Here is a 13,068-nt window from a genome sequence, read left to right as displayed (position 1 = left end):
TTTAGGGAAGACTTTACAGAGAAAGTGATATTTTTACTTCAGATTGAAAGATGGGTAGGATTAAGCTAAGTAAAGGATTATTGCAGGTGTGGCAGCCAAGTGGACCTGAGTGGACACAAATGCACAGAGAGGCAGGAAAGGTCGCCTATCCTTTATAACCTTGCACCAGAAAGCGCTGCTTACCACAGTGTTTCTCAAACCCTAGCGTATGTCAGAACCTCCTGCAGAGGGCTTGCGAAAGCACACATTTCTGGGGCCCACCTCCAGAATTCTGGTGGGATGAAGCCTGGGAATTTGCATTTTTACAATTTCATAGGTGATGCTGATGCGGCTGGTCCGGCGCCTGGCCTTTGAAAACCACTGGTCTAGACTATGTTGATAACTGGATGGTTCTCCACTCTGTAAATTTCATCTGGAAATGATCCCGCAAATCATTTCTCTCTGCGATGCCCTTTGTTCTGCTCTTTATTGCTCTGAAGTTAAGGGCCCCTCATTCACACGCTTGCATTGCTCCTCACACCTTTTCTTCCCCGCGCCGCCCTAGTCCCACAGTCCTTTGGCCGCAACCAGAGTGAGTTTGATCATTTCCTGCCTTTTTGCTGTTGTGGTTGTAAACTGATTTTAGATGTCGTGACCTTTAGCCAATCTAAACGTTAAGATTTTAGAAGGAAAACATGAACTATGTTATCAGTTTGCAGTTTCTACTTTTCTTTCTTATCTCCTGCTGATTCATTAGTAAATGAAAGTGGTGATATGGGGGACCTGACTTTGATTTTCTATTCAACACTGATGATAATTTCCCAAACAGAAGCGTATTTGCCTTGGAATTATTTCTCTTTGATGAAATGATTACCCAAGTAGGTAGCAGTGTGATTGTTAGAGTGGTTCTGATAATTGGATGTTGATTTAAGGCTTTACATATTAAATAATTAGATTACGGTTGACCCTTGACAGAAGCTCTGAATTCCTTTAGTTTTATCAGCAATCATAGTACATGACAAATTACTAAGTAACCAAAACCCACTGGAACTTCTTGCCATGAAAGAAGTTAATAGCACATAGTAGGCACTCATATAGTTGGAGAATTAACAAATAAATGCATTCCAAATAAATTCATAAATGATTTTTATTTGCTCCACGAAACTAAAACAGGCATAGTTCTGTGAAATATAGGCACGGTGATTTTGTATCAGTTTTAAATTTGGCAGGCTACCAAATGTTAATTTGCTTTTAGCTAGTTGAGATTAAATGTAATTCCTTCCCTGAGCAACCCTAAAGTAAGCAAGCATGAAAGCATTTTCCAAGTAATCTTGGAGGAATTGACATTTAAGGGAGTTAGCATTACATCTGTACTTTAAGGCTATTAATTTCATAGATAAATTAACTTCATTACTCTGTCTTTATCTTGCATTTTGAAAGGACTCCATCAGCTGGACGACTGACAACCGAGGGTCAATTGAAACTGCTGTTAGCCCAGCCAGGTTGTAATTGGAACCTGCTTCTGGGAACCCTGTTGCATCAGGATGGTTTTTTACTGAGAATCTTGCTGAAGAGCTCAAGTGAGTATTTGTAATTATGAGAACGTCCTCAAAAAGCCCAGTCATTGTTTGAGTTGAATGAAAATGCCTTTCCTACTCGAATGTTGGCAGAGGGATGTAAACCAATTGCACTGCGTCAACAGTCAGTGGGGTTAGCAGCAGGCAAAATACTGAATTACTTTATAAACCCATTGGAAAGATTTTTTTTCTGGGACTCTGAATGAGAGAAAACAATATTTTTATATAATACTGTTCTGTCATAACTACCATTATATAGAAGTATATAAATGTATCAACATCTGGGGTTTAAAGTGCCTAAGAAAATGATAGAAACACAGTTATATGTTCAAAACAGAAGCTTCAACTAGACCTAAGAGAGAGACAAGCAGAGAGAGAGAGAGATTACATTAGAACCACATTAGAAATTTCAGTGGATCTTGAAGAGCGTTTACATAACTTATAAGCAAGCAAGCTGTGGCTTACAGCCATATCCACTGGGACATGGAGACGTAATCAAGAGAATAGTATGAATGGAAATTGAGGAGTAACAGAAGACCATATTTCTCTTAATTACACCTTTTTCTCTGTACATTACTATTTTAGAAAATGGTTAGTAATATATGGCCACCTAACATTACATCCCACTGCTCTTCTGCTACACCTGTGAAAAGTTTTCTACCCATTTTCACATACCCCTACACATTTCTCCTCCTATTCTGTACCACACACGAAGCCAGATTAAATTTATCAATCACCAATGAAAATTGTTTTTCCCCCAAATCAAAATTGTTTTTTCTCTAGTTCCCCATCCCATAACCTTCAGGACCAAATCCACGTCCTTCAGCCATTCAGATGTTATCCCTCCCTAGTTTTCTAACCTTGTTTCCCACTATTCCCTTGCATGCACACACACACACACACACACACACACACACACACACACACACACACACACGCACACTTCAGCCATTGTCCCCAAAGCCCCGGGCACATGCTCCCTGTGAGACTTGGCTCACCCAATTTTCCTACTTGAAAGACCCACCACAGACAACTTGGTTTCCACCAGTCCACCAGCTGATGTTCCAGATTTTTGAAGCTCCAGTTCACGCTGATCTCTGCCTTGCACTTCACAGGATCCATTATCTTGGCTCCTCATTCACTCTTAGCACTCTGCCTTATATTGTTATTATATTTGCATATGAATGAGGCAATGTCACCAGGCCCTTCCAGCCTGTCGGTACAGAAATGAGCTCTATAGCATTCCCCTGTCCAAATCACTGCAGGCGTTTCGGGGAACTTTTGGTTTCTCAGATCTGTTCAGGACCAGTTCCCCGTGTTTGTTTCTCCCACCCACCTTGATGTTTGCTTCCCAAAGCCCCTTACGGGGGTGCCTCACTGCTGAACCCTTGTGAGAATATTGCTTCTCCCTAGGTGCTCTCAAAGCCATAAAACATGTGGTGTCAGAGTCACCACAGCTCCTCAAACCTCACTGTGTTTCATGCAGAAGTTTGGAAACAACCCCTCTCCTAAATCCTGAATCTAACCTTACTCCCTTAGACCCAAGCCTTATGTCTCACAAAGTTCACTTGGAAGCAATTTCTTTAGTTCCAGGCCGTGACTCCACTGTCCTAAAGGGAAAACGGTTGCTAGGGACACTGCTTCCTCAAGCAGCCAACATTTATTGTTGACTTGTTTAAGTGTCAGGCACTGAGCTAAGCACTTACATTTGTTATCTAATTTGATTCTTATAACCTCATGAAGCATTTACTATTGTTAAAAATAACTGTATTAGAGATGAAGATAATGTTACTTGCCCAGAGACACACAAAGCTGATAGATAAATGGTGGCTAGACCTGGATTTTGAACCTAACCAGAGCTTTCTGCCCCCTGCCCTTCCTATATAAATACTTACACACATCACATCCTGGAGTGGACTGGGAGTATCGGAAGAACTGTAACCTGTCCACTCTCAGATTGGATCAACCAGGACACCCTGGTGCATGTGTATTTTACCGGTCTTTCCAGCTAGGTAGTCAGGGCTGGTCATAGATTTTTATATTCTTCCTCAGACTAGCACAGTGCTTTTTACAGGAAAAGTCCAGTAATTGGCCAGTCAGTGATCAGTTAGGATATAAAATATGAAACAAGGTGGCTATGTGACATGAATAGTGTCTGACACAGCTGGAGAGTTACTGTAATAGAATCACTGAAACTCTCGGGCATGGTCCCAGAAGAAAAGTGGCCTCCTATCGATCAGCCTGGAAAATCAATGGAGATCAAACCTTTTGACTATACTCATATAGCCATGAAGTACAGGAAGAACGATTGTCGTTACGAATATTTAACCACGTTTTCTTACAAATAAATCCCACATTTACTTATCAAAAGGATTAGATCCACCTTCTAGTGCATATGAGAGACTTCAGTTGTCAGGGGTTCCATATTATGTCACCCTCGGTTTGGTTCTTATGGGGAACACAAGTGTATTTACCCAATCTGCTCAAATACCCATTCAAAGGCTATTAGGTGTTTGATCAGGGTTATTGTCTTGTATCGAATTTATTAGCTACTTTAAGTACTATGAGGATGAAGTGACAGAATTTACTAATCAATTGATTGACTGAGTTATTAAGCTCTAGTGGAAGCCTTGTCACTTTAAGTTAGAAACAATATACTCACGGAATCTTATTAACTAGGCTAAGATGGAAATTAGTATGTAATAAAAATAAGTTTGTGGTATTTTCACAGAGATTTCCTTTTCATTTGTTTAGAAGTCTTGGAGTATTTCAGAACACCATTTGGTAATTTAAAAGTTTGATCATATTTTTAGGAAAGCAAAATTTTAGAGTAAAATATGCTGAATTAGGTGTTTCAAACAACCTAATTATCAGCTTTCTTTTATGGGGGAGTTTTTCTTTATAAATAGTGTCTTTTCAGTCCAATTGATATTATTTAACTTTGTGTTAAATTGGCTCGTGAATAAGAATAAAGATATTTTAGGTAGATCTTTTTATTACACATATTTTAAAACAAGGCTCTCTTCATTCAATTAGCAGTTATTAAGTTCTGTTAGGTACAAAATTTTTCTGATAGACAACCATACACTATAAAGATGAAAACATATGGGGTTTATCTTATAGTTAGGGTGATGTCTGTAGCTTTTGGTTTGGCTCAATGAAAGTGATTTGTCAGAATTTCTATTTATTTTAAAAGAACCAGCAGAACATATATGGAAAGATTATCTTGTATTGTGAGGTGCAACTTTACTGAGGATCAGAAAATAGCCAAATTAAATAAATGAATTATAAAATTTTAACTTACAATATATGCTTCATAGTCTGCAGCTCCTAGGAAGTAGAATCATATTTCTGCTGTGGATAATAATTCCTCATGTAAGAGTATATAGTATTTTGAGGGAACACTTACACTGCTAAAACTTGATAAAAATAAACTGATTTCACGTGGTAGGTGGTTTATTACATTCTTTGGGTATAGTTCAGTTGGCATGAGAAGGCAAATGTTGGTTTTATTTTTAAATTAGGCCACCTTAAATTTAAAGAAAAAACCTCTTAACGACAAATATTTATAGAAGACTTTAAAACTGTAAGATACTATTTCAGATTACTGACTTTAAAAACCCAGGGCAATTGTTTTGGTAATTGCCTCACTGAGGCCACATGGCTTAAGCAGTTTCTTACATGTGACATCAAAGGAACAAATATTTGGCAATTTCCCAATTGTTAGCAGGTGGCCTTTTCCTGCTGGTGACATTTGAATGAAGTGTGACTAACATTCTTTCCTTTGCCCATTGCCCCAAGAATGATTTCCAGTGAAACTTCTTGGCTTCTTGTAATTTGCAGTTGTAATATAATAACAACAACAAACCAGCAAATGCATAATATTTAACATGTTCCAGACATTGCTTCTAAGTGCTTTAAATGTGTTCACTCGCTGAATCCTCACAACTCTGTGTAGTAGGTACAATTATCGTTTCCATTTTACAGATGAGGAAACGGAGACACATAGAACTTAAGTCACTTACCTAAGTCAGGATCCTCAAAGTGGCAAAGCAAGATGTGGACCAGACCACCGGCTTCCAGAGACTCCTTTCACCCACCACACCGCACAGCATCCAGGCAGAGCCACAGAACGTTTGCTAAATTGCAGGTTTCCCAGTTCATGGGAGCTATCAGGAACCTCTATAGTGGGTCATTGTGATGATTCATTTTGTATTTTCAACTTTCTAACAAAGTGCCTAAAGATAACCAAGAAACAGACCAGCAGAAAATTCTAGCTAAAGGGCTGCTGTCCCTACCAAGTGGTGGTTGATGTAAAATGAATGGATTCAAATTCTCTTATTTTATACTTAATATTTTTCTGACCTTTTGAGTCGTAAGAGGCATATGATGGCAGAAACTTGGCATTCTTGACTTTCAAGTACAAACATACCACCTGGGGGGAGCTGGTTAAAATGGAAAATTCTGATTCAACAGGTGGAGCCTGAGATTCTCCATTGCTAACCAGGTCCCAGGTTTGCTGCCCCTGCTGCTCTTAGTCCCTGGACCACCTTTTGAGTAGCAAGGCCATCAAAGTATCTATTTCTATGAAAGGCAAAAGAATTGAGTACATGACTTGTCCTTCCAATGTGTTATAAGCTTTTAAAGAGTCGTGATTTGCTTAAGAATATTTCTAAATCATTTCATCAGGAAGTTCTCCGCTGTCAGAAAGCATGGTCTTATTCAAATATAGATCTGATTATGTCACTCCCCTGCTAAAAACCTTTGGAGGCTGCCCACTACTTATCCAATAATGATCTTAATCCTTGAGGTACGAGCAATGCCCATGGTGCTCTGGCCTTGGCCAGCTTGGCCAGCAGATTGTGTCCTGCTGCCTCCAGCTTAGTGTGCTCCAAATCATGCATATTGTGGTCTAGGTAGGGCATCCTACATTTGTACATTTATAACAGGAATGTCCCTGCAGAAATGTCTTGAGGAAAAAGGCAGCTGCTTCAACACCAATGACTTTTCAGTTGCCCCATATATGTACCAAGTTTTTTCCACATACAGAACCTGTGAAATGCTGTTTGGGGGCCTAGAATCTTCTTCCCCTCCATGTCCTGGCAACTACTACTCATCTTTTAGCTTAAATATTACTTCCTAGGAAGTCATGTTTGATTGTTCCATACGGTCCCATGATAATTCCATCTGTTGTACTTGTCACAATTTTAAGTGAAAGATTAACTCACATAATTGTGTATTTGATGTCTGTTTCGGCCACTGTGAATTCCAGGAGGGCAGGGACAGCTCAGCATTGTATGCCCAGTGCTTGGCCTAGTTCTTGACACTTTAGATTGGTACTGAGCACATAGAACATGCTTTAAAAGTATTTGTTAAATGAATGAATGGAGCCAATTAAATTTTTATGACAGTGATTCTGTTTCATTCATTAGCTTTGTGAATTCCCTGAACTTCAGTTTCCTCTTCTCTAACTGGGCTACTAATATTGACCTTATGCGTTCATTTTGAAGTTTAAAAAGTAAACACAAAGTGTCATTGTTTGGCACTTAGGAGATACTTAATTTACATTAGATTCTTTCCTTCTTTTATACTGAATGCCTGGGAAAATATTCCTGACGTATTTTTCTTCTGCAGTCACTCTTCCAGTGCTCTCTATGCAGTAGCCTCTCCCTGTGCTTTCCAGCAACTCTCCCCTCTGTCTAAGCTTAAACTTAAGAGCTTCCCAGGAGGTGGACTTTCCTCTTTTACACCTGTTTACCTGAGAAGGTGTTGCCCTAGCAGCTGACATGCAGGTGAAGAGGAGAACTGGGTCAAGTAAATATTCCCAACTTCTATATAGTATACTTTCCTTGAGAACTTTGCATGTAGCTTGGGAAATTGGTAGTATGAATTTTCTTATGATGGTTCAACTACACAGAATCAGATCTATTCTGGTTTGACAGTGGCTGAAATATTTTATATTCTCTTTTCACAGCACCTGAAGAGCGTCTCATGTAACTATACAAACACGTATCTTCTTTGGTAGTTAATGTGCTTCCAGCTTTAGCATGAAAAATGATTGGGTGTTATATTGCAGGTGATACTGTTATCATAAGTTAATGTGGCATCTTTTTTCCAACAACTCAGAGTGATTTATCATATTATTTCATTTATGACCCTTGGATTATTATTAGGTTTGCAATGAGAAAACTTAGATACAGAGAAATTACTAAATTGTCCACTAGATGTTTAAGTGGTCTTTGCTAGAAGAAAGAAGTCATTATTTCCTGAAAGTATATCTATTGTTTTTAAATGAATTTTAGAATGAAAACATGAGAATTTGTGGAAATAATTATTTTTAGAAATAAGAAATAATATTCTTCTGAATTAATTCTGAAAATGTTTGGCCACTTGATTTTATAAATGCACTTCCAATTAGGTACAAGGCATTGTTCTTGGCTGGAGATGTATGCCATGCAATATTGCCTTCATATTTGGGGGATTAATTGCTGGGGGAATGTGGGAGGACAGACCTTATAAAGTAAAATGATATAAACATTGAGTAAGTTCAACGGTCATAAGGACCATGAAGTGATTTTCTAAAACAGAGTGACTGATCGGGATTTGGACTGGGTGGTAAGGAAAGGCTGCTCTGAAGAACTGACACCAGTTTTTACTCATGGATGATTTGGGAGTAGAGAGAAGATGTCCTTGTGTAGTATTAGATATTGGAAATATACATAGACTTTCTTTCAGTGTTCCAGAATAGGAGCCAGCAAACCTTTTCTATAGAAAGCCAAATAGCAAATATTTTAGGCTTTGTAGACCATACAGCCTTTATCACAACTACTAAACTCTACCGTCGTAGAGTGAGAGCAGCCACGGATGAGCATGGCTGTGTAGGGGAGGAAACAGTTTAGGGTCCCTGGCTGGGTTTGCAGATTAAGCGGACAAAGACAGATTAACAGGAGAAAAACATACAAGTTGATTTGGTATAAGTTTTACGTGGCATGGGGGCCCTCATAAGTAAATGAAACCCTAAAGAAACAGTTAAACATGGGTATTTCTATGCTAGGGTTGATGAGGAATGCACAGTTGTGGAGAAGTATGATAGGGCAAGGAGGGCAAGGTAAGGGAGGCAAACTGGGGGAACTCAGCCAGGCCTGTTTGTTAGGGTTCTTCTCAGTGTCCCTTGGACTTCAGAGGTAAGGGGGCTCCTTTCCTGGGGATCTAGGGAGAGCATCTCTCATATGAGGGTTTTATGCCCTGTTTCAGGAAAGAAGGGCCTTGAGGAAGGTCCGAGTAACCTTCCTGCTTCTGCTGTTCTCTCAGACTCCTTCAGCTTGAAGAATTAAATATGAAGAGATGCCTCATTTTGGAGCAGCATGCCTTGAGCCCCATCAGCTGTATTCTAATGGAACTTTATTTACAGACACCGAAATTTGAATTCAGGAGGCTTTTGCGTGTCTCAAAACATATTCTAATGTTTTTCAACCATTTAAGAATCATTCTTAGCTTGTGGGCCATAAAAAAGCAGGTGGCAGGCTGGATTTGTCTCCTGGGCTATAGTTGCCAGCCCTTGTTCTAGAGAACTGTGCAGCACCCAGGCTCCCAGGTGGCTGTATCGCTTCTCTTCAGTGTGGTCATTTGGAGAGGAGGCCTGCACATAGCCCCAGTGTGGACTTTTAACTTCTCTCCCAAGGCCTGAGTAACCATTCCACTTACAGATAGGCTTGGTATCTTTCTACAGAAGGAATTTCCCTTTGAAATAGCTTTAACTCAGTTCTTAAAACTTACCTCTTACTCTTTAGGGCTGCGAGCTGCAGAATTTGTACCAATTAGTCCACCCATGCTTAGTGGTCATCAGACATTGCCTGCAGTACCATCGTTTTTCTTGGCACAAAGTGTTTAAAAGGATATCGCCCACTTAAGAGTCAACAAAGAGAAAAAGCCATAAAGATGTTAAGGAGAAACCAGGCCATACCTTGCTTAAATAAACTAGGCATGTCTAACTTGGAGAGGAAAAGACTAGAAGAGGCAAGATAGCCTATTTAGTCTTCATGTAAAAAAACAAAATAGGCTGTCCAATTCAGCTAATGGAGATGCTTAGGAATAAATGAGGAGATGGATTTTGGGTGTCTGTCAGTGAGAAAACCTAAATTCTCATCCCTAATGATAAAGAAGGAAGTCAATTACAACACTGTGCTCCTTGTCTTTTCTTTCTATTGTTGACAGTATTACAGATGTCCTCCATTTCCCCCACCCTTCACCCCCCTCCACCCAGTGCCCACCCGCTCCAGGCCTTCACCCCATTATTGTCTGTGTCCATGGGTTATGCATATATGTTCTTTGGTTAATCTCTTCCTGCACCACCACCCCGCCCCTTCCCTCTGAGATTTGTCAGTCTCTTCTATGCTTTCATGTCTCCTGACCAATTTTGTTCATCAGTTTATTTTGTTCATTAGATTTCACTTATAAGTGAGATCATGTGATATTTGCCTTAGCCTGACTGGCTTATTTTGCTTATCATAATAATTTCCAGGTCCATCCATACTGTCACAAAAGGTAGAGATCCTTCTTTTTTGCAGCTGCATAGTATTCCATGGTGTAAATGCACCACAGCTTTTTTATCCACTCATCTACTGATGGGCACTTGGGCTGTTTCCAGATCTTAGCTAACGTAAATAACATTGCTATAAACATAGGGGTGCATATATTCTTTCTGATTGGTGTTTCGGGTTCCTTAGGATATATTCCCCAAAGTGGGATCACTGGGTCAAATGGCAGCTCCATTTTTAATTTTTTGAGGCAACTCCACACTGTTTTCCACAGGGGCTGCAGCAGTGTTCGAGGGTTCCCTTTTCCCCACACCCTCGCCAGCACTCGTTTGTTGACTTATTGGTGGTCGCCATTCTGGCAGGTGTGAGGTGGCACCTCATTGTAGAGAGCCAGTAGACTATGAAAAAGTGTGCTTCTTTTCTTTACCCACTACAGAGACTAGCCTACATTTCGGTAGTCCTTTCTCATTAGAATGTTCTCCCTATGTGTTTTTAAATGTAAAAGGGTTTGGTAACTTGAGCTGTCTAGCAGAGGGACTGGCTACCTTGAATGGCAGTGGATTTCCCAACACTGAAAGACTTCAAAGAGAAGCTAGGCCACCATTTCACAGATGCTAGAGGACTTTTATTTATGCCTGTCAGTCATATAATTTCATTACGTTTCTTAGCCAGACAGAACTTGGTAGAAATCTCTGGGTTTAGGAGGCAGAGCTTTAAAAACCTGTTTTGGCTGTGTTTTGCCATTCTTGCCAGTGCCTACTACTAAAGCAAAATCCCTCTTTGCTCCACAAATAATTCAGTTGAATTAAAATTAAATCCAATTTTGGTGACCTGATTAGCAATCATTTCTTTTTCAATTGGCAAGCTTAGGCAGAATAGCCCTTGTGTTTCTACCTTGCTCCACTATCTTTAGAACTGCTCACCTACTATGGGGCTTGCAGTTAATTTGAGCCCATTTGCATACATTTAGAGCCATGATTCCTAGATTCAATGTTATAGTAGTCTTGCTAGATGCAAAACTAAAAAAGGCTTTCATGGTCAAAAATACTATAGAAACACTACATAATGAATACTAATATCCCTTCTTGGAGAGTCACAGGGCTCATGAATAGCTAAAGGCTCTGAGAAATCCTGCAGAAAACAAAAGCATTTAATATTGTTGAAGCCAGCATTTTCAGAACACACATACTACTCATTAACATCCCATGAAAAGCACTTTGAAAATCTTACCTTATAAAATGTGTGGGGGAAAATCCTAGTTGATACAAGCAGATACAGCCAAAAGTGTTTCAAAGAGGTCTGCCTATGTACATTTATAAATATGTGAACAGTACAAAATCATTTTTAAACACACAGAATTCTGTGTAGAGCATGTGCAGATTATCAGTTTCCAAGGAACTGGAATCAGTTGCCCAATTATAAACTTTTATTGAAGGTAGCTATTTTCTTGATGATCGAGAGTGCTTTTCTACTTCATTGTGTCAGCCTCTTCAAGACTGAGTTTCTTCATCTGTTAAAAAAAAATGGAGATCATGTTCACCTCATAGAGTTTTTGTGAAAATCAAGATAAATGGGAAAATGTGTGTAAAACACTTAATTTAGTGCTTGCACCATTGTGGGTATTCTATAAAGACCTGTATTCTATCTCACTATAATCGTGGTCCTGAATTGAGACTGTGGTATTCAAAAGAGAAATCTAGCCCAGCCAGTGTGGCCCAGTGGTTGAGCATCGACCTATGAACCAGGAGGCCATGGTCAGATTCCCGGTCAGGGCACATGCCCGAGTTGCAGGCTCGATTCCCAGATGGGGGCTTGCAGGAGGCAGTCTATTATTGACTCTCTCTTATCACTGATGTTTCTCTCTCCCTCTCCCTTCTTCTCTCTGAAATCAATAAAAATATATTTAAAAAGAGAAATCTAATGTTTAGTGTTTGTTTGGGTACTAAAGAAAACAGCATAGAATAAGTTGTTAGTGCTGCACTTCAATTTGTATACAAGTCTTTTAGAACATAAAGCAAGAAAATATTTCCCAGGGTAAAACTTGGGAAAGAGGATCCCTAAAAGAATGACTATTTTGTCTTCATATGCTTAAGACCCATTACATGGGATTTTCTTTTTAAATTTTCAAAATTTGCCAAAATAAGAATAGTTTAAGGGGGAAAAGTAATAATCAAGTAATATTTAATTGAAACATAAATAAATGGCAGGTCTTTCTATCTATTATTTGTCTTTTATAAAAGAATTGCAAGATTTTCAAAACTAATTTTCTGGACAGGTTTCAATTCTATTTTTGTTAATTTCTATAGTGGACTAGGCTGTGGCATTCAAATTTAGTGCTTCCCTAAAGCGATTTTCAAGTGATAGATACTCCACCCCCTTTCCTCAGGCATTAATTTATTGGTCTAGTGTTTTAGTTTTGAGCCCTTGTATATATGCTACACTTTCTATTCTTTCACTTGCTCTCTCATACCTATGTCTTTCTGTCTCCCTTTGGTTAGGGATGCTCGTTAGTGCCTGGTTAATTCAGCATCCCTAAGCTCATGACACACTCTTCCACAACATTGCTGCCAAATCCATTTCAGTGACTCAGCAGGAGCTTGTCATTAACAACATTCTTTTAGGAAGTAAAAATTAAGCAGTCTTGGAAAGCAAAGTGCCAGCACACCATGTATGGGTAAATCTTTGGTAGCAATAAACAGAGACTCCTGGTGGGTTGTTGGTGGAGTTCCTTGCCTGACACCACCCTTCCTTTGAAGCACTAACAAGTTCATTTCTCAAAAGGAGTTTAAAATAATGACTGCAGTGAAAAGGGCCCGTCAGTGTTATTGAAAAGACAATCTGTTTCCAAATCTTACATTTGTTTATATAATGTATAAACCATTTGATAGATAAAGAAGAAGGCAGATGGAATTCAAAATAGCAGCTTTATTGTTGGTAAAACCTGGGTCAGAGAATATGGGCTTAAATATGTGGCT

At 39.2% G+C, this 13,068-nt stretch overlaps 1 protein-coding gene across 3 annotated transcripts in view; it reads left to right on the top strand.

The window, feature by feature from the left end:
- KIAA0825 (KIAA0825 ortholog) overlaps positions 1–13,068 on the top strand; it is a 322,549-nt gene that overhangs the window by 125,269 nt on the left and 184,212 nt on the right. For all 3 annotated transcript variants that reach the window (XR_015714258.1, XM_016216140.2, XM_016216139.2), the window contains one exon: positions 1,420–1,559. Coding sequence is in view for 2 of the 3 variants with exons in the window: in XM_016216140.2 (XP_016071626.2) it covers positions 1,420–1,559 (140 nt within the window). In the remaining variant the exon portion in view is untranslated. The remainder of the gene's footprint in view (positions 1–1,419; positions 1,560–13,068) is intronic.

This window comes from Miniopterus natalensis, chromosome 3, assembly GCF_054644295.1.
Source record: "Miniopterus natalensis isolate mMinNat1 chromosome 3, mMinNat1.hap1, whole genome shotgun sequence".
NCBI classification, from domain to species: domain Eukaryota; kingdom Metazoa; phylum Chordata; class Mammalia; order Chiroptera; family Miniopteridae; genus Miniopterus; species Miniopterus natalensis.
Note: the sequence above shows the minus strand (reverse complement) of the source record. Positions and strands in the feature narration are given on the sequence as shown.